Source organism: Phyllostomus hastatus, unplaced genomic scaffold, assembly GCF_019186645.2.
Source record: "Phyllostomus hastatus isolate PE091 unplaced genomic scaffold, TTU_PhHast_1.1 phas_scaffold_28, whole genome shotgun sequence".
Lineage (NCBI taxonomy): Eukaryota > Metazoa > Chordata > Mammalia > Chiroptera > Phyllostomidae > Phyllostomus > Phyllostomus hastatus.
In genome coordinates, this window is record NW_025334022.1 from 22,833,610 (window position 1) to 22,860,920 (window position 27,311).

The 27,311-nt window shown below is 40.0% G+C and overlaps 1 protein-coding gene across 1 annotated transcript in view; it reads left to right on the top strand.

Moving 5' to 3' along the window:
* LONRF3 (LON peptidase N-terminal domain and ring finger 3) overlaps positions 1–14,750 on the top strand; it is a 37,397-nt gene extending 22,647 nt beyond the window's left edge. The window contains exons 7-11 of the mRNA XM_045817694.1: positions 1,865–1,986; positions 3,852–4,010; positions 4,910–5,072; positions 6,078–6,227; positions 9,576–14,750. Coding sequence (XP_045673650.1) covers positions 1,865–1,986; positions 3,852–4,010; positions 4,910–5,072; positions 6,078–6,227; positions 9,576–9,731 — 750 coding nt within the window. The 3' untranslated portion in view covers positions 9,732–14,750. The remainder of the gene's footprint in view (positions 1–1,864; positions 1,987–3,851; positions 4,011–4,909; positions 5,073–6,077; positions 6,228–9,575) is intronic.
* The last annotated feature ends 12,561 nt before the right edge of the window (positions 14,751–27,311 follow it).

Here is a 27,311-nt window from a genome sequence, read left to right on the forward strand (position 1 = left end):
TGCTTTTCCCCAATACTAGGGCTGGGCAAAGCAGTTGGTTTTCCTGCAGCCATGCAATGGCAGTGGCTGATAAGGTATCCGGGAGGCAGATGCTGCAGGGTCCCAGACTTAGGGGATAGAAGATATTCTCATCTATCTCTTTGTATTCACACAGGATCACACACCATTTGCCAGAGAAATAAATATCTTATGCTAATAATATTCCCTGCAGAATAGACAGACCTAGCCCATACCAGGAAAGGAAATACATTGTCTGAAGTCAGCAATTTTATACTCAGGAGCTCTCCCTGCTGGGCCTGTGTGGGTAGCTTCCATAGTGAGCAACTCCGCAGATGCTTTATTGCCTGGTCCACACAGTTAAATGCCCCTTATATACAGATGTCTGGATATGCTTGCGGTAGGGGATATGGGTGGAGAGTAATAGTGACAATGAGACTGAGTTCAGCTCTGAAATAATGTTCATAATATAATTTCAGTGATACCTAGATGGTATATATATAAAAAAAGAAATAGACAAACAAAATCGCCAGTATTTAACTTATTTTAAGATAGAGAAGAAAAATATTTAGACTTGAAATATCCAGAAGACAAACATTGAGATGGTGTGGGGGTGGGGCAGGGCAGGAAAGAATCAATGATTGAGAATTGCTTTTTAGTTCCCTGAAGCTTTTGATCACAGACATTCAGCAAGTCCCAGGTGGAGACCATTTCTGTGAGCTTGAAAACACAATAATAGAAATGGGAAAGGGAGGGATTTCTCCCCCACCACCATCTTTTTTAACAAGAACATGATCTTAATTTCAGTGTTTAGGGAAAGCAATGAGATTTTTAAAACATAAGTGCAAGTCTTCCCCTTGTTAGAATACTTTTTCTTTTTATTGTTAGTTTTTAAGCATTTTAAATTTTATTGACTTTCTGATTTTGTAAAAAAGTTAATCTTTTTTATTTTTAAAAAAGATTTTATTTATTTATTTTAGAGAGGGGAAGGGAGGGAGAAAGAGAGGGAGATAAACATCAGTGTGCAGTTGCCTCTCACATGCCCCGTATTGGGCACCTGGCCTGCAACCCGGGCATGTGCCCTGACTGGAAATCAAACTGGCAACCCTTTGGTTCACATGCCAGTGCTCAATGCACTAAGCCACACCAATAGAGGCTAAAAAAAGTTAATCTTAAGGTCATACCTCTAAGTTTGATGTACTATATACAGATTGTGTAGAATAAGACTATGAAGAGATACAAATTAGTCCATGCCCAAAAGAAGATTTACTAAAGAATCATCTTCATAAATACCTATAAAATTCTTGTGAAGATAGGACTGTCCAGGTTTTCTGAGATGCTTTCAAAGTAATGCAAGGCACAGAATGTACACCATTGTGAATATACATATATTCCAGGCTTTGTGCTTCTAATACAGTCCATCAAAGATTTGGCTTCATGAATACTTTTTCTAACTAGAATAATCAAATGCATGTGTTTTTTAATCTGTATTGAATTTATTGGGGTGATATTGGTTAATAAAATTATATAGGTTTCAATCACACAGTTCTATAGTAAATCATCTGTATATTGTATTGTGTGTTCATCATCCCAATTCAAGTCTCCTTCTGTCACCACTTATCCCCCCTTTACCCTCTTCTACCTCCACCCACCCCCTTTCCTCTGGTAATCACCATACTGTTGTCTGTTTATTTTTTAACTGTAACATCCAGAGAATACATACATTATGATAATATCAGCTGCTAATGTGTGGGTCCAAATTACTCCAATATGCGGGTCATTTCACTAGTCTACTGAATGCATCAGAAGTGTTTTGTGTTTTTCTAATGACTGCATAAAATGTCTAATTGCCTTGTTCCTCATATAGTGTTTGGCATCAAGAAAATATAGCAAAAATATTATAATGGAAGAGCTAATAGCTAAATTCCTTCCAGAAGAACTCAAGGAACGAAGGAGGCTTTATGAAGAGGAAATGGAAGAACTTTCTAAGTATGTATATGCAGATTTCTATTTTGAGTTTCACTCATACCAGCTCACAGAGCTGAATGTGCACATTTCTTCCTAACTCTTCATTAAGTGACATCATGTTGGTAGCTTGAAATTGGCCATAGTGAAAGTATTTACACTATGGAAATTGGCAAATGTTATATAAACCAGGGATTTTTTTCCCGTAGAAAGTCGGTTGTTCAACATTTGCCAGCACACCGTTGAGGAAGCATTAGCCAAACCACCAACTGGGTCATATCTTGGCACTAGTGATTGAGTGTCACTGGAAGGAGTAAGTTGGAACAGCTTAAGTGTCTAGAAGTGTCCAGGAGACTTTTTTCAAATACATAAGGAGGTGCTGTGAGGTTAAGAACTTTGGTGTCAGCCAGACATGGGATCATGACCCACTTTCGCCACAAAGTAAATGTATTTCATGACCCTAGGCCAGTCACTTCACCTCTCTGGGCCTTCGTTTCCTCATCTGTACTTTGGGGATGATAATAGTTCTTACTTCATGGCTTGTTATGAATATCAAATGAGCTAGTGACTCGTAAGCACTTAATAAATGATAATAGTAAGAATGCTGCTTTCTCTGCCATGCACAGGTCTTGTGAGAGGTGAAGGGGAGGGATGGTGTTGCAAATAGGGCTCCAAGCTCTCTGGCTGGAAGAAAAGCCCCTTTAGAAGAGAAAGCAATAGGCAATCACTAATTTCTTCCTCTCATACTGCTGCCTTCTTGTCTCCACCCAGTGGAATCCTCACCGCATTCCGGGGGTGAGGTTCCTGATGGCAAAAGTTGTTCTGCTTTTATGCCCACCCTGTAGAGAACCATTTCTAAACTGCCACCAGTTTGTCTGAATGTCCCTCTCATTTATAACAACATGTTTTCCTGGGAAGCTAGAAATGAAATCCTCTCTTTCTCATTAACTTATATTAGATCTACTTAGGGCATCTTTATCTTTATTTCTGATTCTTAAGTTTGCCTTGAATCTCTGAGCCCTCCTCTTGAATATTATTTAATGTTTTATTAACAAACACTGGAATATACTAGAGGGATTTATATTTAAAGGCATCATAAACTTAATCCTTTTGGGATTTGGGCAAATGGTCTTATATCTATTGATAGGTTCAGCTGTTCCTATATTGGACTTACTAGACAAATAAGAGAGCAGGGATCCAGGAGGAGCTGGCCCAGTTGGTGGTACCTCTCAGACTGTGTATCTGAATCTTCATGGGCACTTGTTGAAGGGCAGACTTCTGAGTCCTGATTCCAGAGCTATTGCACCGGGGTCTCTGGGGTGCTGCAGTCTGGTTGTTGGGATTCAATGACCCCCAGTGATTCTGATACACAAGAGTATTTGACTATCACTAGGCTAAATTACTCTTGCCTTTCCACTGCTCCCTCCTTCTCCCAGATGGACCTGCCAGCAGATCTTCTAGGGACTTTGTAAATTTGAGGTGCTCATGGTGACTCTGCAGAGAATTTCCCACCATGCCTCTAGAGATCTAGCTCTACTTATACCATCAGTACCATTCTCCATACTGCCAGCAAGACATTTGGAGAGATTGTTTGAGTGGCATGAAAGAAAAAAAAAATGAAATACAATTGTCACCTACCATGTTAATGTACTAGAGAACTTTAGCCAAATTAGATTGTGTAGAATGTCAATTTTCCTCTCTGAGCCCTTAGACTAACCCCATCATGGGATTCAGTCCACAGCATCAGTTATATTCAGTATTTTTTATCAGCCATCAAAACTTGATGTCTCCTTGCCTTCCTGTGGGGAAACCACATGGTGATGTTTGATCAACCTTTCTGTGTTGTACTCTACTTCATTAAGAACCATGTCATTTGCTCTTCCTGACAGCTTAAATAAGAATGTGCCTATTTTCGTGTGCACTATGGCCTATCCCACTGTTCCTTGCCCCCTGCACATCTTTGAGCCTTGTTACCGGCTGATGATTCGTAGATGCATTGAGACAGGCACAAGACAGTTCGGCATGTGCCTTGGAGATCCCATCAAAGGGTAAGTGAGGAGCTATGTGAGTCAAGGGAGATGGGTGGAGAAGGTTTTTGTTTTACCCTGGGGCTCTCCCAGGAGATTGGGAGGCACAGCTCATGAGACTTAGTCAGCTTATGACCATGAGTCTTTGTAAGGATCAGAGTCCCTCTAGCCCCTTGTTTATCATGGCTTCCTATTTAAAGGAACCTTAGGATTATTCTTTTGTTAAGTGGGTAGTATATACTATAAAACTTATTTTATAAGAGTGTGGGCTCTTGCCCTGGCTGGAGTGGCTCAGTGGATTGAGTGGCAGCCTGTGAACCAAAAAGTAGCCGGTTCAATTCTCATTCGGGGCCCATGCCTGGGTTGTGGGCCAGGTTCCTGGTGGGAGGCATGCAAGAGGCAACCAGACATTGATGTTTCTCTCCCTCTCTTTCTCTGTTCCTTCCCACCAGGGAAGAGTAAAAAAAAAAAAGAAAAATGCTTTCTTTAAAAAAGAATGTGAGCTCTAAGGTCACACTGCTTGAATTCATATTCTGGCTTTAGCTTTGGAACAAGTTTGACTTTGGGAAAGTTACTTACCCTTTCTGTGACTCAGTTTCCTTATCTGTAAAATGGGTACAATGAGAATGCCTATATCAATGAGTTTGTTGGGAGGACTGGTGAGTTCATAATTAACACAAAGCACCAAGCACAATACCTAGCACATGGTGTGTGCTCAATAAATAGCAGTTATACTAATACATTAAGATATTTTTTTCTCACACAGGCACTGCCTGTTGTGTAGCTGTAGCTGTAGATCCTGGGACAGGTGAATAGGCATAAGTCCCTTGAGGTGAAGCATGGGGTTATAGAAATGGCTTGGCGAAGTGAGAAATAACTCATAAAGATTTCCCTTTCTTGACTTTATTTCCAATAAACAGGTTTGCAGAATATGGCTGCATCCTAGAGATCAGAAATGTTCAATTCTTTGCTGATGGCCGTTCAGTGGTTGACAGCATAGGCAAGAGGCGCTTCAAGGTCCTCCATCAGGGTCAGAGGGATGGCTACAACACAGCTGACATTGAATACATTGAAGACCAAAAGGTAAGAGTGGCTAATGCCAAAAATTCCAAAGCCAGGCTATTCCTGTGGCTTCACAGATGGAGATGGTTGTAAAAAGATTTCTTAGCACCATTGGGGACCTTGGAATTTCTCATCAAATTGGTACAGCAACCTTGAATGCTGCCAGATTGCTACTGGGTTGTAGAATGGCAGTGAGAGCACCCCATGTTCTGGCTCTTCCTGCTTAGTTGCTGAGTTATATTCATGGATAAGAAATGCCAAGGCAGACCAACCTTGGTGCCCATTCACCTAGGAGTTAGGTCTCTTTCAGGGGAAGCAGGAGATAAATCTCAAGAGGGGTCTACATATGTGTATTGTTTCTATCAACTTATTTACATTTTAAAACTTTTTCTTTTGAGATAATTGGAGATTCACATGTACATTTGTATTTTAAAATGTGCAACCTAGCTAAGAGCCCTTTCCAATAATGTGCCATGCCATAGGTAGAAAGATGGCATATCTGGTTAATCCTTTGTTTTCTGTACTAATGAGCAGAAGAGGAGGTAAATAATCCATGTTTACTTATATTTACATTTACTACATAAAACACTATTAATAAGTATTTGATCAATGAAAAAATGTATTCAACTTGGAAGACAGAGTTATACAGTGAGAAACAGACACTTTTGTGTCTCTCTTCCTAGTGAGCAATGAGAAAGCAGATGCAACAAATGAAAAAGAAAGAGACATAAGCCAGCATAACCTAGTTTAAGAGCACGCCTCCACTCAGGCTACTTTGCATGTCTGGTTTTCTATATGTGTTGCTGTTTCAGCCAAAATCTTTCTCCTTCCTCTACCCTCAGCGTATTTACACATAGTCCATCATCTAGCTGAGAAGCCTTTCACATACCACACAAGAGAAAGATGGGTGGGTGAGCTTTCCCATAGTGGGATAGGATGGATGTTCAGGAGAGTCAGGTGTCAACAGTGGCTCTAGGGGTTATGGAGAAGGTACAGAATGTTTTGCTTCCACTTTTATTCTTTCAGGTTCAAGGAGAGGATTGTGCTGAACTCATGGGATTACATAATTGTGTCTATGAGCAAGCATCATCTTGGTTTCATTCGCTTAAATCATCTCTGAAGAATCGGATACTCAATCACTTTGGTCCAATGCCGGAGAAAGATGCAGATCCCCAGGTATATAAAGTGTCTCTTTGTAATCACTTGCCTCCAGCAGATGAAAAATCTTAGGGTTTATGATTAGATGGATGCATGATCATCTACCAAATCAAGTGCAGAGAGCAAGGTAGATCTAATCTGCTATTGTGTGGCTGGGCAATGGGCATCAAGGGTAAGACCAAAAGGACCCCAGAATTGGAGGAACTGAAGTGTAGTATAGTGACTTGGGTCCAAGACAGGTTTTGAGAGATAAATCAGATGAGAGGTGGGAACACAAACACCATCAACAGTGGGAGTCCAGATTTACACCATAGTAATGTGCTAGGGCAGCAAGATTCACACAAATACCAGGCTTAAGAGAAGGGTATCCTGGGGCCAAAGGCTGCCACTTCCAGGCAGCTTAGTAGCTCTCTCTTCCATTGCTGTAGGGGATAGGAAATAAAGCCAGCAACATTAAAGGACACCAACTGTAAGACCCCGGCAACTTTTCATGCCCTGGTCCCTCAATGCTTCGTCCTGCAGGCCTAGACCCTTGTCATTGTCCTCATCAGGAGTGAGAAGGACCTGAGAAAACTGACCCAATAGTTAAATTTACTGGCTCTGATTGGTGTGGTTCAGTGGGTTGAGCATCACCCTGCCAACTGAAAGGTCTCTGGTTTGATTTCCAGTCAGGGTACATGACTGGGTTGTGGGCTGGGTCCCCAGTTGGGGGCATGAGAGAGGCAACTGATCAGTGTTTCTCTGGCATATCAATGTTTCTCTCTCTCCCTCCCTTCCCACATCTCTAAAAATAAATAAATAAAATCTTTTAAAAATAGTTAAATTTACCATTGGCTGAATTATACTAGAAAACAATTCATTGGGTTCTACTGGGTCAGTCTATTTCCTAGAGGGACAGGTCTCTTTTAGAGATCAAGCTGAATATCAGAAGCTCTCCAGGCAAGTGGAGGTAATTAAGTTCCATCAAGCTTTGCTTGCCTGGTATAAATCAGAGAACACTCTCTTTTTAGGACAAGGCTGAAGATATGCTAGCCAAATATTTTCCCACAGTCACCTTTCACACATTCTGAACTGACTCTCCTACATCATCACCTCCAGAACTTCATAGGTACTTTACTTACACTCATTCCTGACTCTGTCACAAAAGTAAAATAGAATATGTATATTCTGATTTCCCTGGAAAAAGATTGGTCCAGCTTACCTTTCTAGCTATATGACCTTGGGTAAGTCTCTCACCCTTTCTCTACTTTTCTCCCATCTCTGAAATGATGAAGAGGTCTCTAAAGTCTCCTATTCCTTTTGCATTTTAAGGCTTTAAAACAGCCTACTGGGCTAAAATGTCTTGCTATCTCTAGACCACAAAGGTGGTTTCTTTACCCCATGCAAAAGCATCATGAATATTGAGGGGAGAAAGGCTAGTTAGTGCTTCCCAATAACCCAGCTCCTGGCTCTGGGCCACTATGACTCAGGACTACAGCAGAGCTCTGAGCAAGCTCATGATCAAGCTTAATGTTCCCCTTCACCTTCTGGAAAGCATTCTCCCTGAGTCAGGCAGAAGATAGCAATCAGCAATGATAACAGCATCTTCCACAATAAAAAAACACAGATGCCACAGAATGACTCATAAGGGCTCAGTGACAGAAAGCTGAAAGTTGGATTTTATGTCTTTTCTTTTTAAAAAAGATTTTTATTTATTTTTATAGAGAGGGGAAGTGAGGGAGAAAGAGGGGCAGAGAAACATCAATGTGCATGTTGCCTCTCACATGCCCCCTCCTGGGGACCTGGCCCACAACCCAAGCATGTGCCCTGACTGGGGATCAAACCAGAAACCCTTTGGTTCATAGGCCTGTGCTCAATCCACTGAACTACACTAGCCAAGTCCATATCCTTTCTTATTAGGACTGTTACATGTTGCTTTGGCGGCAGCAGCATGAGCAAACGAACAAATAAAAAACCCAAATTCCATCCAGTTTGATCCAGACAATGCTGCAGACCCAGTGGTTCAATTAATAAGAATGTGCTAAATCTCAGGAGGAGGCTTCTTAGAAACAGCCATAGATATTAACATCAGCTTAAATATCTTCATTAAAGTTCCTGGGAAACTTCAGAATATGTCTATTTAATATTCAAAACTGATAATATGAGGGAGAGCATATTACAGAATGCAACAAGGGACAAAAATGAACCCAAATAAAGCTGGAGGAACAGAGAGGACAAGAGAGCAGTGATGCTTGGGGCAGAATTAGGTGAACCAGTTTGGAGGTACATTATCCCATGTGCAGAATGTGGTTCTCTATAGTCCTATAGTAAATGTTCAGGAAATTGGGGGCAGAAAGCTCATTTTGGACTTAGCAGAAAATAAGTCACCAATGTCTAAAATGTGTGTCTGAGCAGCTTCTGACGAGCAGAATTCTAGTGAAGGGTTTTTGTGGGATGGAAAAGCTCCTTAGTAAAAAGAAACCTGAGAACAGAATGCATTTCTCATATGAATGTGTTCTCTACTTGGAATGTTTGCAAAGTGTGATTGCTGGGCTTTGGGACTGTGAATCATAGGTTTGGTTTCAGGGGAGAAGTGAGTTATGGCCCTATATAATGACATAGCATACACAAACTATAGTGCCTTCAGCCAGAAGCAGGGAAATGAAGGGAATTAAGAGACATGCAAAGTCTAAGGAAGGGGTCATGGGAATGGAAAGCCCACAAGTTGTATGCATCAGTCCAGAGCACCTTAAATAGAGCCTTAGAAGTGGAAGAGACTGAGTAGTGGATATTCCAGCTCATAAAATCACACTGGTTAGGAAGTATAGTAAATGTGTTAAGATATTGATTTGCTTTCTTTAACAACTACCAAAAATAAATATCTTAAACAAGATAGCAGGCATATGTCTTGGAGGTGTAAGGCAGCTCTGTTCCATGAGGTTGTTGAGAGACCCAGGTTCCTTCCTCACAAAGCTCTACCATCCTTTGAATGTTGCCCTCGTCCTCCTGATTGAAGTAGGCCAATCATCACCATGTCCATGTTCTAGCTAGAGGAAAGGGAGAAAGAAGGAAGGTGGAAGGTATGTGTCCCTCTCCCAGGATGTGACCTAGAAATTACACCTATCACTTCCCTTTGCATCTTAGTAGCCAGAACTTTGTCTCACAGCCTCACCTAGCTGCAAGGGAGGCTAAGAAATGTGGTCTTCTTTTTCTGGGTGGCTATACACCCAGCTAAGATAAGAGGAAGTAGATAAAGGGTCAATTATTAGTCTCTGCCACACACAGAAGCAGTTTTACCTAGGATATTTACCTTGCTACTTTCAAAACCTGCCCATTGATATCACTTCCATGGGGATAGGATGAACCCATTTTGTTTCTCTTTTGCAGATTAATCCAAATGGTCCAGCCTGGTGCTGGTGGACATTAGCAGTTCTTCCATTGGAAAGCCGAGCTCAGCTCCCATTCCTAGCAATGAGGTCCTTAAAGGATAGATTGAATGGTATTCGGCGTATCCTGGCCTTTATATCTCGAAACCAAAACTAGTCAGAGTGGATTGCTGAAGAGAAACTTCCACCCTCCCCACTGCCTTGGGGAGTTGTCTTGTAAATACATCTAATTGCAATAACATCTTAACAGAAGGAAGTATCAAACAAAGGCATTACCCTGCTGCTGATTACAGAGAGAAATTGAGAGAAAGACCAAAGAATGTGACCTGTTAGAAACTTTTTGTCTTAAGATACTTCTTGACATGCTGCACAACTACACACACAGCAGGGATGTTCAAGAGCCCAGAAAAAATACTGCTTTTAACATAGAATTTTCTAAAAGTTTAAAGTGGTTTTGCTTTCATTTTCTTTCCTTCATTGGTGAATGACTGTGTGATTGAAATGTGAAGCAGAGATACTAATAATGTTGCTACATTATTTCATTGGCTTGTGGTCCTATTCTAAATGGTTTAATTTGATAAAGCATTGTATATTTATACTTCTTTCTGTTTTACTAATTTATTTTTTGCACTACTGTATCCTTTTTTCTACATGTATGTTTGTAACTATTTAAGTGTACATTACTGAAGTCAGTTGCTTTATTTATTGATGTAGTTTGCCATGTAACTAGGGGGAAGTAACAAAACTACAAATGTGCCATTTTTGCTTTAATCATTTCTTACTATGTTTGATCCCAGTTCTTGAACCATTTTTGTATCTCTCTGATTGGATGCTTAAAGGAAGTTCAAAATTATGCTAAATCATCTTTCTTCACAGACTCCATTTATTCACTTTGAATTCAACAACATAAAATACTGAAGGGATTTGGAATAGACTGTAAAGTAAACCAGGATAAAGTAAAATAATCCATTTTCCATGTGTTATACAGAGCAGGGCTGAAGGAGTTATTTTTCTGGAACAAAGCAATGAATCAGAGGAGTGTCCTTTATTACAGTCTATTATAGACATTTATCTCAGCAATCTAATTCTAAGTGTTTCTAATTTCTCCCCAGTTCAGTTAGGAATGGGATTTTTAAGCAAGATAATATTTAACCCTTCCGAGGGAATGGTTTTCAGATTGGCACATCACAGTTATGTCCGAATGGCTTCCATACCCCACCTCTTCTCAGGGCTCTGAGGATCACAGCATGGCTAGCATGTGTAGAAACACTTGATGAAGAACTATTCATTATGAAAAGTGTAAAAAAAGTTGTAGAAAAGGTAGAATGCTTTAAAGAAAACAAACTATCACTTTGGTTTTTATAATCTTTTTAAAAGAACCAGAAAGTTAATCCATTATTTTATCTAACTACTGCCTTTCCTCCTAGGTGCAGTGGGTCAAAAATTTCGATATAGAGGAGGAATGGTAGATAAGGAGTGAACCCTGTTTTATCTTGCTTAAAATTAGTGTGATTCCTTTAGTTCCAGGCAAACCTGAAAAATAGCATGAGTATGGGAGTGTTATAATGACAGAGTGAAAAGGTTAGGACAGGGAAGAAGTGAATTCTGTGTGCCATTAATACCTTTGCACAAAAGACCCCCCCCCACACTGCTCCATGATTATGGATGGCTGCAGTGTGCTATTTACTTGAGGCCTGTACACTCTGTTAAGGTAAAAGGTTAATGCCTCAAATAATGACTCTGACTTCTTCCATCACCACTTGTGGCCAGAAGCAGAAACGCAGAATGAGATGATCTGCATTTTCTTAATGGACGTTATGCTGTCAGAGAATCACATTACCAGGTTTGCTGTTTGGAACCAGACTGGGCTGGTGAGGAATGGCAGGATAGACATGGTTACTGTCCAAGCAAACTCTACAAGACTCTGGGAGCATGAAATTACAGGCTCCCACTCTGACTTGGTGTACAACCATGTGGTCATAACACAGTCCTACTTTAATAGTTTCCTGTTATCTAGTATAAATGCACCCCCCCCCAAAGGGTCGTAAGCGTTTCTGCTTACTAGATGTGTTACTTTTGTAATTTAACTTTTTTCTGAGCCCCAGTCTCCTCATTTGGCAAATAGTAATGATAAATACCACATACAAGGTTGTTATGAACATTAAATGAGATAAGATATGCAGATCACTTAGTGTAGTACCTAGTTTAGAGAAAACATTCAAAATAATACCTGTGATTAGATTATTCATTGTTATAGAATATCACCAGGGGCCTACATTTGCATAAAATGCTGCCTTTATACACAATACCTATTCTAACTCCTTTAAACTCAGTTGGGAGAATCCACACCACTGAGTTTTAGACCATAACTTCATGCTTTACAGATAATTCCTTTTGGAGTCAAGTCTCTTAGGGCAAGTGAAAAGACTGGAAAACAAATAATGGTGAGAGAGCAGGGAGAATTCTGTGTTAGCAATTTTTTCTTATTTCTATAGGGCTGAAAAGTAGTATTGTTTGGAAATCTGAAGTTTCTGATAAAATGGAAGCTTTAAGTTCTAGCTTTGTTAGAATAACCAACTCCTCACTCCCTGTTCTCCAAAATGTATTGAAAATCTAGGCCATGCTACGGTGAGCAAATTTTACAATCTATGACTTTTGTGCTTAGTTCATGGTATTTCCTCATGCTCCTCGAACAAAAATGTATTGTGAACTTACTACATACCAGGTACTGAGCCAGATGACTTCACATATGTGAGTCTGTTAAATAATTTTATTTCTTACATCCACCCTGTGAGATCACTTATCATCCCCCTATTATTGGATGAGAAAGCTGAGGCTCTGCAATGTTAAATTCTTTACCTAAGTAACACAGTCAGCCAGTAAGTAGGCAGGCTTGTTTTTGAACCCATTATTTTGCAAATTTTTAACATTTTAAATATATTGTATTGTACATAATTTTATTAAATAGGCATGACAAATCACAAAAGCACCCCAGAAACTCACAATGGGAAGTTGCAGGTTAAGTAAAATTAAATTACCTATCACATCTCTACTCAATCTAGGTAGAAAGGGAAGCTTGATTTTTTAAAGTAAAATTCCATATCATAGAATGCTTCCTGTTAACTGAGTACTTAATTCCAGCAAATTGAGATCTTGGCAAGGCAGAGTTGCACTTGGCTCTCAGTAGCCTAGATACACATTTGGGTGGGTTTGCAGCGAGCTTTTGTTTTAGTAGTGGTGGGAGGCAGGGTGCAAGACTAAGCCTTGGTTTTCTTTGGGATGTCCTTGAATGGGGTAATTAGTTAGACATGACCATTTTCACCTCTCTTGATTTTGCAGCAAAGCTTAGAAATGAAGAGTATACAGAGAAAAGACATAAAGCTGAATCTAAGCCTGAAGGACAAGACTTCTCCTTGGTAGACAGTACCATAATAAATGGCTAGTTTTCCTGTCTATCAGAACTCAATCTTTTCCTAGTAGATTATTTTTTGTGAGTATGTGTTTGTGTGCACCTGTGTGTGTGTGTGTGTATATGGTAACAAGGAGACATTATGCCTTTCTGCCTTGTACTGTACTACTGCTGCTAGCTAACCAGCAAAATGAAAAATGATAAAATGAATTTTCTGTAGACAACTTAGAGAAAAAGATCTTGCCCCTGACTTGGCGAAGGAGCAGGGAACTGATTATTTTAATAATTTGCCTTTTCTGAAGACTGACTGCTAATCAAGTCACTGCCTATGGGGCACTTCCAGCTCTGCCTGTGGAGCTTGCCTCAGCTCAGATAATCCCCTGTGACCAGCCATGGGGGCAGTGGAGCTCCTGAGTTCACAGACCCCAGAGGTCTGTTACTATCAACACATTGCATACTGTTGATGGATTGCAACCTTACTGGGCACTGTTTCCCTCATGCCAACTCCATTTCCAAGATGGAATTTTATTCAGGGACATATTCCTTGAGTTCCTGACATGTAGACTTTGTATCCATTTACATTTACCAAGGCAGAATCATAGCAGAGGTGTGTAATAAAGATGCAAATGAAAGCAGGTAAAATAGTGGAAAAATGACAGATTTTTGAGCCCATTCTTGAACTTGTGGATTGAGGTTTTGATTTATGACCAAAGACAATTCTGAAAAGCAGTCAGCTGCATGGGCTGCAATTTGTGGTCCCTCGTGACTGCAGAGAGGAAGAAGGAAAAGGAGCCATGTAAAATGTATGTGTTCACCCTGGCTGGTGTAGCTCAGTTGGTTGGAACATTGTCCCATAGCCCAAAGGTTTCCAGCTTGATTCATGGTTAGGGCACATACCTAAGCTGTGGGTTCATTCCCCGGTCCAAGCACATACCAACTCTGGTGTGGGTGTGTGTGGGAGGTAATCAATCAATGTTTCTCTCTCTCCCTCTCTCTCTAAAGAAGCAATGAAAAAATGTCCTCAGGTCAGGATTAAAAAAAAAAACAGTTAAAATGTATGCATTCAGTTCTTCATAGAATGATAGCTCCTGTTGTTCAACTATTTAATAATCAGGGTTATGCATATCCAGAGGTGAAATGAAGACATTTTTACTTACAAATGGGTATTTGCAAATGTGCTAAGTTAACCTTGAGAGAGAAGTGCCTGTAATCTCTTCCTGGTCATTTTAAAGCTTTGCTTCATGACTTCGTAGCCTTTTAAAAATTTGCCGCAGCAAATGTGATTAACAAAAGTTTACAAAACAACAGTGTAGTTTATACATCATTTTAAAAGTTGCTTAACATGAATCTATTGTAAAAGCAACAACAATAAACAACAAAATAAAAGAGCAAATCAATGTGGCTTCATAGGCTTATCTTAGATAAACTAGTTCCATCATTTCATGCAGTTCTCAGTAATGCCAAGAGTAAAATATTAAGCAACCCATTTAAACAGCAGCAAATGTGTCTGTGTTTGTTACTCTAGTTGTTTATTGAGTAGCCATTTCCCTCTCATACTGTAATAAACTGAAAGGGGGATTAAAGCAATGCTTTTCCCTCCCATATGGCTACTCAACTACCTCTATATGCTTGATTTCTCTTTAATATTTTCTTTCCTCCAAATCTGTACAAAGAAAAGTTTCAGCTCATGTATGTTGTAATAACAATGTGACATAGACAGTCTCTGTGAAAGCTGTTTGTTCATTAAAAATGTTTTCTATTGTCTCATTTTGTGTCTAAACCAGCTTTACCTATATTTTACAATTACCCAAATACTTTCATTTTGTTGTAAGTATTTTGTTGGAAGCGAAATAGAAAGGAAAGCTATTGGAACATGTATTTTGTTCACATTCCTATTGGCTGTAATACTTTTGACCAGAAGATCTTTCAAGGAAGTAGACCTGCACTCAGCAAGCTCTTATGTATGTGACAGTGGGGCAGATGTGAACTGATTAATGTGATATATGTTTTAAACACCTAGCCATAAATTGGTTTAAAGATGTTCCAGAAAAAACTTTTTTAAAAGGAGTTATGTTGAAGCATTTTGCCAACAACCTACCTCTAGTTTCTTTGTAAATCTGTTCATATATTGGGTTTGCTTAAAGCAGAACACACTACTTAGTCTGTTGGGGGGTTGGCATTGTGAAATGTTTATGAAAGTGAATTACACATTTTTATTTCAATTAAACAGTTTCTCAACAATAGGCTAAAGCTAAAGTGTAGACCTTTTGACAGGAAAATTGGTACCATTGACTGGGACAATGAATGATACTGCCCAAGCTGACTCTAGCAAGAGAGCTTCAGGAACAACTCATCTTATGTACAGGACCCATTTTAGTCTCGTGCCACTGATGACTTTATATAAACTCTATTTTACCAATGAAGAAAGAAAATTATATGGGAGTAGGACAATTAAAAAGTGAAATGAGCCCTGGCTGGCGTAGCTCAGTGGATTGAGTGTGGGCTAGGAACGAAAGTGTCCCAGGTTCAATTCCCAGCCAGGGTACATTCCTGGGTTGCAGGCCAGAACCCCCAGCAACCGCACATTGATGTCTCTCTCTCTCTCTCCCCCTCTCCCTCCCTTCCCTCTCTAAAAAAGAAAAGAGTGAAATGATAGGAAATTCCACTTGGCCTGGACCTTGTCCTTTGTAACAGGATCTTTGGGTAATTGAGAAAAAATCAGAACTCCTGCCCATCTAGGCCCCAGAGGAAATGCTTGGCTCTGTTGGAAGTTGCCCTTCTAAGCCCAGTGTGCCACATTCTGGCTCTCATGAGATCAAGCACATTCTGGCCAAAGGCACAGTCTTCCCTCCAAGGCAGTTCTTCTGTCCAGAATGCTGGCACAACTTTCTCTGGAGAATTGGACTGAATCATCTAAAAAGGTCTTGTTTGCAGTTGTCCCCTAGGCCTTGAGCAAAGCCAAATCCAACACTTTCTCTTTCCTCTTCTCTGGGACCCACCCTGGCAAAATTGAGTTCTCCAGGGCCAAATAAGCACTTTAATCAGAGGGCCACTAGTCGGGGGAGCATTATGTCCACAAATGGAGTTAAGCCCTTATGTTTAGGCAGTCTATAGGGATGAGGTCCAGTTGGAGGGAAGGGTTGTGGAAATAGATAATCACGACAACCAAAGTGGCACCCTTTTTACCTCTCCCTGGACAAAACAGCATGCATCCTTTTCCCCTACTGACTGGATTTGATCTTCCATCCTGATTGGGAATGTCACTTATGCTCACACCAAGACTGTAGTCATGTCTTCAGGAACTGTGAATCATGTTCTTACACTCTTAGGCAGCCAAAGGCCTAGCTTTTCTGTTCAAGGAGGTTTTCTTTCACACACCCTGCTGCCTGGGAGAAACTTCACCAGCTCTCCAGAAGTTTGGGTTCAATGAGTCTGAGGCAGGCTGCTTTAGGCTTGACAAGAGGAGCCCTTGAGAATGATGTCTGCTAGTTCCTCTAGGGGAACACCCTCTCATCTGAACTTTGAAGTCAAGGTAAGTACTAGAAGACCTCTTTTCTACTTTATTTATTTTCTGCACACATGTCAAATATTTTATCCAACTCATTAATTAATGAGGAAACCAGTAAAATGTTAATACAACCTGTTCCAAGAAGAACCCCTTTCCACTTTAAAAAATCCTTCATTTATGGATTTATAGCCATGGAGAGCTGATGGCCTTCCCATTCAGGTATCTTGCCTTCAATAGGAGAGAAGTTGTTTCATTAAAAGCCTTTAAAAATATTCAGGAAAGATGGAAACATACCAGACAGATGGGATCATTGCACCTATGAACCAAATCTGAGATGTCTTGCTTCTGGTCTTCCTACTAAACAAAATAATGAATGTCTGTTTTAGGGAGGGAGATATAGGAATCTTTTGATGATCTGTCCTTTGAAAAGCAAGGCTGAATATGTTTTTATGGCCTGCTGGAGAGGACCATATTTTGACAAATCACAATGATGAGAAGAAGCCTGGGATCTAGCAGGTTACTAATAGGTAAGAAACTAAGCACTTATTGAGTGCTCACTGTGAGGCAGAGCTTGATAAACCTCAGCTCATAAAGTCCTTACAATAATCCTATTGGGTAAATATTCTTAATACTATCACTTTACACCTGTGGAAACTGAGACTTGGAGATGTGAAGTAATTTCCATTTTATGATCCTTCCAATGTATTAAGACAAACAAATAAAAACAAAGAAATATCTAAGACAAGGTTTAAAAAATTGTGGTAACACTTTCACACACCTAATTACAGAGCAATTTAACACTGTATGTGTTGGCTATTCATAAGATAAATCCAGGATTTGGATTAAAATTAATTTGTACTGCACAATGTACAGTGTGCTCTGCAAATGTCTGCAGTGTGATCTACAAGCTTTAAGTTGTATGACAAATGTCTCTGTCCAGACTTATCAGCAAAACTCTGTGAATATATGGGAAATAGCCTTGGTGTGAGGTAACGTTAAACACAGGCACCCTTCATGAATGTGAGGTTTTCATCAAATGGCTTTCCTAACTGCCCATCCAAGTCTTGCCCTGACAGAAGTCTTCTGGCAGCAGAAGTAGCCCCTCACAAGTACATTCAGTGTCACTCAGTTTCACAGCTCTGACTCTCACTATAGCTTCTAAAGGGGTAGTGCAAGCTTGAAAGTCCTTCTAGGCCAAAACAACCTTGTCCTGCCTTTTTTGGTTATCTGAGTAAATTAACCTTATTTCATTGTTCTTTTTATCATTGTATCTCAGTGGTTATCACCATTATTGTGTCACACACAAACATGGAACATTATGTATGTGCTGTCTAGAAATACTCACACATACACACAATTTTGAATACACTTTTCATACAGTTTAAAACCTGTTCCAGACCTACTCTGAGTCAATGAAGGTCAGTCATGTACTCTATGTATAAAAATTCTCTATACACTAGCATCCACGATCTTCAATAGGAAATTCTAAGCCATAATTGTTTGAGGCTACCAGGTTAACACAAGAGCCCCCTGATGTCTCAGTGATTTGCTGGTTGTTTAACATATCAGGACAACATGCTAAATTTGGAATTGATCCAGAGTCCTGCCTTTTCCAGTCTGACAAGTTTGAGGATCCCCCCACACACACCTCCCTCTGACTTAATTTCCCTAGAATGATGGCTACTGGGTTATAGCCTAGAATTGACCCAGTAACCAAGAAAATGTAAATATTCACTGAATCTCTGTGGGGCCATTCTACATAAAGAGAAAATGTGTATCTTTTTCTGCCTTTGAGAATCAATTAAAAAGCCATGTACACGGGCACATATACTGGGGGGCTCTTAGACCTCCTAACATGTATCCATGGATCATCCTGCTTTGTTCACTCTCTGGTTTCTGAACATTCATTTCCTGTTTTGTACCCTGTTTTATTCATCTGGTTGTCTCTGTCCTTGCCCCATCACACTTGAGCTCTCCTATCTTGGACCCATTAGTTATGTTTCTTTCAGGTTTCTCTTTTCTCTCTTTCAACTCTTATTTTCTTGAGCCTTACATTATACTGTTCTATTCTTTTGGTCTCAGCTTCCCTTTTTCCTCAATAGCCTCTGAACACCAGCTGGCTGTTCTTCCTCTGCCTGGTCTGGTTGACAATTTCCAGCATCTCCTGAAAATAGGCTTTGCCTTATTCTTCTAAAGAGTTTCATTATGACTTCCCAGTATACATTTGCATTTTGATTACATTTTCTATAGATTTCAGCTTTGTAAACACAAAAACAAATCAAACCCCACAACTCAGGAAGCCACATTGATCTATATTTTTTAAAAATTCTACTTTTGGCTATCTTTTTATCCTCCATTGGTTTCCACGATTCAAAGTTGCTGCTTTGTGAGGAGTAGCATTATATCTCTCCCCACCCCTCTCTTCCCTTAGCTGTGGAGCTAAAGAATAGAAGATTCTGTTTGGCTAAAAAAAGAAAGAAATCATCAGATCAAGCCCAGAGATTTATATGTGGGGGCCCATAAACAAAACAACTTTGTTTTCCTGTTTTCAGACAGAATCTTAGTTAGTTTACTTCTACCAATGCCATTTATTAAGGGAAAATTAATGACTACCAATTTACAAAACAGGATTTGGGAATTTTCAAAATGAGAGCTAGGTAAATGAACTCTTGGGGTAACACTTTCAATTGACCTAAAACTACATGGCAAAAATAAAATAGTGTATTCTGATTGTGAAGACATGACCTCTGTACATAGTCTTTTTAAAATTATTTTATTGTTGTTCAGTTCTTTTTAGATTAGTAGTGGTGTGTATAATCTTTATAAGGGCAGTGGAACCACATTCTAAATCATTTTTTCCACAGCTTAGCTTGAGGAACATGATAGTCAAATGTTTCTAGATATTGCAACCCATGTGGTCCTTGGAACATGAGTTGATACTTGTACCAGAACCTGCTGCCTTTACATGAACCAATTTGAAGTCTAATATTTCATCTAGAGAAGAATATCAGATCAGGAGGTTTAAGAACTCTAGATGTTTCAATCTGGGTAAGTGCAGCCAGAAAGCATGTTGGGGTTTCAATAGAGGACTGGTAGAAAAGAAGAAGTAGCTGATATTAAATAACATTGTGGGTGTAGTTAGCCTGGTTTGCCCTTAGAAGAACAGAGTAAATGAAGTAGTAAGCCATCCCAAGTAACCCAGCAGGGGCACTTGGGGTAACAAGTAAGGGGCAAATTTGGAGAAATAAACATTTGTCCCTGTTGTGGGCTGAATTGTGTTCCCTGCAAAATTTATATGTTGAAGCTCTAACCACTTCTTCCCAAGTACCTTAGAATGTGACTGTATTTGAATATATAGCCTTTAAAGAAGTAATTAACTTTAAATGAGGTAATTAAGGTGAGCCCCAATCCCAAATGACTGGGGTGTCCTTATAAGAAGAGAAAGGGCCACATGAAGACACAATGAGAGAATGACCATCTGCAAGGCAAGGAGAGAGACATCAAGAGAAACCAGACCTGCCACACCTTGATTTTGAGCTTCTACCCTCCAAAACTGTGAGAAAATAAATTTCTGTTTTCTGAGCCACCAATCTGTGTTATTTTGTTACGGCAGCTTTAGTAAATGAATACAGTTCTTCAGTTTTACATACCAGACTCTAAATCCCATTCCAATATTTGGGGAAGTCCCCATTGATGAGTGTTGGTGGGAGGCAGAGCCTCTCTAGCAGCAGCAAGAAGATTGCATGAAGATGGAGTTCCTGGTTCAACATCAACAGTATTAGGTGGCAGGCTGCCATGTCTAGTACATATTGGTGACAAGTATAGTAGTATCCTGAGATGACTAGTAATGGTCATTATTGTGGCTTTCATAGACCTAGGCCAAGCTTGCTAGCTCTCCCAGGGACTCTGTGAGCTACCCAAAACTTTTACATAAATACATTTTCTCCCTAAATCAATTAGAGATGATTTCTATGGCTTATGATTAAGGCCACCGGCTAGTATGATTCAGGTCTACATCTGTATCCAGAGAGTAACTCAACGGTAAATGTTAGTAGGTATCAGAAGCATTCAAAGTTGGATGCATAAAGGCCTCAGGATTCTCAGTAGTCGGGCAGTTTGGAGCCGTGCTCTAGCCATCAGAGATGCTGGGAAGAGGAACACCTGACCTGAGGGTTTTTTTCTTTTCTTTTTTCTTTTTCTTTTTTTTTTTTTTTTAGATTTTATTTATTTCTAGAGAGGGAAGGGAGGGAGAAAGAGAGAGAGAGAGAGGGACATCAATGTGCGGTTGCTGGGGGCCGTGGCCTGCAACCCAGGCATGTCCCCTGACTGGGAATCGAACCTGCAACACTTTGGTTCACAGCCCGTGCTCAATCCACTGAGCTATGCCAGCCAGGGCTGGGTTTTTTCCTTCTCTACTTTTTTTCCCTCCTCCTTCTCCTTCTTCTTCTTCTTTTGTCCTTCCTTTTTGTTCCTTATCTGTGGCCAATGTCCTGGCTAAGCCACTAAGGCTTCACAGACATTGTTCAGCCCTAAATGAGGCCCTTGGGAGTAAGGCACCTCTGTGAGCCCTACTCAGTTAGGGGTCTCTTAGGAATTAAAACAGCCTTAGAATTCGTTCCCTGCTACCCTATCCCAGGCCTTTTGCGCTCAGTCATGAAGACTGGAGATAATAATAATACCATATTATTTCTGTGTAAACTTTAATTCTCCATTACTTGGAAACCAAGGGTCATCCCGGGACACAGTTACAGCTCTATAATATCTATATATCTGTTAAGGGCAGCAGGGACTTACTAGTGGAAGGTGGGGAAATGGGCCAATAAGAAGGGCCACTGTGTGTGGCCAGGGGGCTATCTTGAAGCTTAGTTAACATAACAAGAACACTACTTCTATTTAGATGGTGTGTAGTAGAGGAGCAGAAATAGTAAACATCTCTAAATATACCCTTTTTAACCTTTTACTTAATATTAAAAATGTAAGTTATCCTTATCAAAGAAGGCTTTTATTACTTTTACCTGAGAGTAACTTTGACAGACAGATGGGTATAAGCAGGTCTATGTAGTTCCCTTAAGCTATTCTTTGGTGCCACCACTCCTGAGCAGGCAGCATCTATGTTCAAAATCTTTTATTAGAAGACCAAGTTCAGTTTTTGACTATGCTAACTCTGCTCACTGTCCTCCCACACACAGGATTCAGAACTTTTGTGGTCTTACCATTTGGGCTTAGAGTACAGCTCTTAGCTGATCATGTTTTTAAAAATTAACATAACTTTAATAAATTCACTTTGATAGTCAGTGTTCTTTTAAAATATGGAGCCCACCCTGAAACTAACAGAATAGTATGCAGGAAGAGTTCGGATAATATTCAACTTGAGTCTTCCTGAGGCCACTTTCAGCTCTAGAATCTCTGTGGTTTATGGTCTGGAAGATCTTGCCACTGTCTGTAGTTCCCATAGACACTCCATCAGGACAGAAAAGATGGTCATCCCTAAAATTCTGGCAGGGGGCATCTTGACCATACTAATAATTCATCCCACAGTCTACTACCCAGGCCTCCCTAGCAGCAAGGAGAAACCCTGATTCAAATCAAGGAGGTTTTACCTGAGGCTCTAACAGCACCTGGCAGGCAGTTAAAGGGCTTCAGAAGTGACTGTAATAGCTGATCATTTTTTAATGTGATATCAGGCTTGCCAGACTTCTGGTACCACCAACTCTTCCTTTGCCATTCCATATCAACTCTCCAGTCTCCCCCATTCCATTTCATCCTGTGGAGTCTAGGCATGATAATGAAGCTAGTCCTTTAACAACAGCATACACAACTAAGGAGTAATTCTTTTCTTTTTAGAAACTCAATAGGATTATTTGATTGAAAATGTCAAAATACCACACAAAACAAAAAAGTCAGGGGACAAATTGAATTTCTCTGAGGTAGAAAGCTTTCAAACATTCTCCAGTGTGAAAAAGCACATTACACTTAATATACCCAACCACTCATTGGATAGTTATTTAACTTTGTTTTAACTTTTTATTAGGGTAAAAAAATAAAGGTCAGTAAAGCAAAGGTTTCTATAGCAACTTGGCAGCCACACTTCTTGTAACCTATGAAATCATTAAATTCTGAAGTGCAAGTAGGTCAGAGAAGAGCCTTATGGGAATTGGCTGACCAACAGTTATATAACTGGAATAAGTGAATGTTATAGCCCACTCATCAAGGAGGAGACAAGCAAGTATTACAAATGTCTGAAACTGCCTCATACTGTCCTTTGTTAGGAGGGACTTCAATTGGTGGTGGGGAGTGGAAGTTGGGAGTATATATGTTACTCCCAACTGGAATGTTGATATGGAATGTTGTATATGTCTTCAGGATGAGGGGTGCTCTAAGGAATGGGAGGACAAAACCTGAGAGAGCAGAAAACCTAAGGCTGAAGTTTGAAAAGCTTAGTGCTACTCAAACTGGGTTGTCCCTGCTGGTCGGCTACCCTGGCAAGAGTGGATAGGCCCCTTTTCTGGGTCGGGGGAGGTTGGGGCAGATGAGTACAAGCCAGCTGTATTTGAGAGTAAAGTGATTTGTGGGCAAGAAAACACAGGGAGACCCAGGATGGGCATGCTGGCAGGTACCAACCTCCCCCCAAAAACCTAGGCCTGAGAATCTAAAGGCTTACCAAGGTTATAAAGGGATGAACTACCCCAAAGATACATCCCTTGCAGTCTCCATTTTCCCTCATCCCTCAACTTATGATAACAACCATAAATTCTTATCTAAGCTTCCAAAGCATCAGGTAGAAAATTGATTAATACAGGGACTGCTGGAAATAAAAACCCACCATTAGTTTCTTTCATCCTGGTGCCACCTCTGGAAAACAGGTATAAATAGACTAATATCACCATACTTTTGTTTAATGTGGAAAATTGCAGAGCATTATATATGACAGCTATTTTATTTTGCACCTGCTGATGAGAACAGGGTTTGATATAGAGAAATTTGTTTGCAGTCTGGGTCATACAATGAAGGAAAGAGAGAAAGAGATGCATTCTATTTCCTCAGCATCCTATGTAAGGAAAGCCTGTCACTTTGTCAACATCAGTACCATCAGAGGGGCCAGAGTCCCCATTCTCACCAACCACACAAATGCTGGGATACTGTCCAATTCCCAGACCCTAGGAATTTCTTCTTTGGCAACCTCCCTTGTGACTCAGAAGCCACCTCTCCCTTCCCAATCTCCCAAACAACATGCTCAAGCACCTTATTTGTTGTCTTTGATCACATTTACCTGAGAGAAGGTAGGAGTGGAAGACTGAAGAATGTTTAACTTTGAGGGAGTGGTGGTGAAAGAGGTCAGTTTGGGATAACAACCACAGCACTCAGGTGCTGGCTCTAGTACAAGTCCAGAGTCATTCCCAACTTGCTAAGTGACCTTCAGTCTTCTATGAGTCACAGCTGCAGCTGAATCATAGACAGACAGAGAAAGACTTGTGTTTTCTGCTCGTAGGCTTTCTTCCTTATCCCCTCCCCATATTATTCCTAATTACTTAAGGAAGGAGCTGTGCCTTCTAGTATCATTATGTCAAATGTCATACTGTCTTTGGAGTCATATAGATCTGTCATTTACCTCCTATAAATGACTTCCTCTGTTTGAGGCTTAATTTCTGTATCTACAATGTGGGGAGAAAATAGAACCTCACAGCATACCTCAGGAATACTATGAAGTATAAATGTCATAAATCATGTAAAGAATTTTTCAGTGTTCTTGTCACACACTAAGTACTCAATGAGTATGAATCATTATTGAGTCATTTCCCAAATTATTTTGGAAATATTGTTGAAATTCATCTATTACGAGCTTGGTTAGTGGGAATCATTTCTTTAAAACCTCATCACAGTCAATGATCCAATCTAATTTTTTCATCAAAAGACACATACCCCACAAGGGTAGGCATGAAAAAGCATATGGGCATCTCTCTGAACCTCCTACACAGTAAGGAGAAGATTATGCATTAATTACCTTCTGCTTGTTAGACTTCTGCTAGGGGTGGAGGTATCACGGGTTCTCCATGTTTATGCTAATGAGAATGATTTGCCCAACCCATATAGAAAAACGATGCTGTTCCTAAGTGTAGGTAGAACCTGTCTTTTGGCTACTTGTGAGGTCCTTGGGTTCCCTGCATATTTGACATCCTTTGTAGGTGTCCCTTGGGCACCCTGGCATCATACTAAAACAATGGAACTGACCATCTCTCAAATCAAAGGCTATTTTGCTAGTTTCTTTCTCTAAAAACAGCACATTCATCAATATGTTTCCTACCAAAGTTATTTTTTAATTTTTATTTTTTATTTTCTCCAGAGAAAGGGAAGTCTGTAAGTGAGGCTTTAAGAAGTGTTGTTAAGTCTTTTCCACAACAGGTTCAGAGGGTCAATTTCATGGCTAGGTGTACTTTTAGTACCCTCCAAAATCGATAAGGACCAATCTGACATATAGCCTCTCAATCTCAAAATGTACTCATAAAAAATTGACAAGCTTCCAGGCTCCAGGGACTACTTTTTTATGCAGGAACATTACTTTGGTAGTGGCTCATACACACAAAGCCAAAGGCAAGACCAGTGAGGATGTTTTCACTGTCACACATAGCCATCAGAGAACCATTGTGTGGGTGCTTCTGAAGTATCCCCATGTGTTCCAAATGCAAAAAAAGTAGAGGCACATAAATGTAAATGATAAAGTGTGGCCTCAGTGGCCTATTTTGTCATGACAATGATGTATTAATGGGCTGCGCCAATCTTCTCCAACTCATTATTGCAGGGCTCCTGCTGTAATCTACCCTTCACAACAGACTACTGCAATGGGCAGAGACATGTTGCTGCATTAATGAAGGGCCTGTACAAGTTTTCCTCTGATAATTGCATGGATATTTTTTAATCCAGTAATTTATACATTTCAGTTTTCTTCATCTTTGGAGGCAGAAATAGTGGACTTTTCTGTAATAGGGGAGTTACTAAATTATTGTGGAATGATATTTAAAATTGGACAAGACTTTAGAAAACATCTACTCCAATGTCCTCATTTTTTAACAAGAGAATAAACTAAGATCCAGAGAGATTTTGTCACCTCCCCAAATCCATTATGGGTATTTTGTTGCGGAATCAGAGTTAGAATGTAGGACTGGACATCCAGTTCAGTGCCTTTTTCAGGACAGTATGCTACTATCCATTGTAATGTCATTTGTTTTACCTTAAATAATAAGAGCTAATACTTATTGACTACTTCCTATGTGCCAGGAATTGTGCTAAGCACTTAAGTGCATTATTGTATTTAATCCACAGAACAACACTAAGAGGTAGAGACTTATATTTTCCCCACTTTATAGACAAAAAGATGGAGGCTTACAGAAGTCAAGTAACTGAGCCAATGTTACACATGATACCATACAACTCATTTAATATTTAATTTACTAAGCTAACCAATTCAATTCAACTACAAGAGGATTCAGACTACAGGGGATATTTACATTGGCCTGAATCTATCACAAGGTAGAACGTCAGAATTATATTTATATTTGTTTATTTTTATTCTGAGAAGATGATTCTCTGTCTGAGCACTTACAAGTCTATTTCTGGGAGGTTCTTGCCCCCTTATGAATGCTCTCACTGGCATTCACCATTATGTTTAGGAATGGAAATATGATGAACCTTTGCAAATATGCACAAGTTAGAATTAAAATGGGGAAGATAGAGACTGGTGGTTGCCAGGGGCTGGGGCTGGGACTGGGGGAAATGAGAAGCTACTAATCAGTGAACATAAGGTTTTGGTTAAACAATATGAATGTACTTTAGAGATGTGCTGTACAACATTGCACTTAGAGTTAAAAATAATATATTATGCATTTAAAAATTTGTTAAGAAGGCCCTGGCTGGTGTGGCTCAGTGGATTAGGTGCTGGCCTGCAACCAAAGGGTCACCAGTTCAATTCCCAGTCAAGGCACATTCCAGAGTTGTGAGCCAAGTCCCCCATTGGGGGCATGTGAGAGGCAACTACACATTGATGTTTCTCTCCCTCTCTTTCTCCCTCCCTTCCCCCTTTCTAAAAATAAATAAATAAAATCTTTTAAAAAATTTGTTAAGAAGGTAGATCTCATGTTAAGTGTTTTCACCACATAACATTTAAAAGAATGATGTTAGAAAGAAAAAGTTTCACTTTTCTTTTACTGAAAATGTCTTTAGCATAACTAGAGAAAATTATGCTGCAGTCAGAAACACACTGTAAAAATCATACTGGGATAGACTTCTGGTCAAGATAGAGGCATAGGTGGACATGCTTTTCCTCTGCACACAACCACAGAGAGAATTACAACTAAACCTCAAAACAATAATGCCCAGATCTGTCAGAAAATCAAACAGCATGGAAGTCCGAAAATCAAGGATTTAAAGAAGCCACGTTCATCCAGATAGATAGGAGGGGCAGAGACATGGAGACTGGCGGAGAGACTAGGAGACATGGTGTGGCACAAAGAGGTGGCACCAGCAGTGGAATGGGTGGTCCCATATTCACATGTGGAAGATAAAAATCGGGAGGGATACTTTTGGAGTGATTGATCCCAGCCCCAGGCCAGACCAGAGTTCCAATGCCAGGAAGCTAAATCCCCATAACTTCTGGCTATGAAAAACATTGAGGGTTGGGGTGGCAGAATAAATTGCCAGATTTTCAGGAGACTCTGCTTAAAGGTCCTTCACAGTCTTAGAATGTATGCAAAACCACTCCCTCTGGGATTCAGCACCAGGGCAACAGCTGGAAGGGTGTCAGTCATATAAAGGGAGTGGGTGAAGTG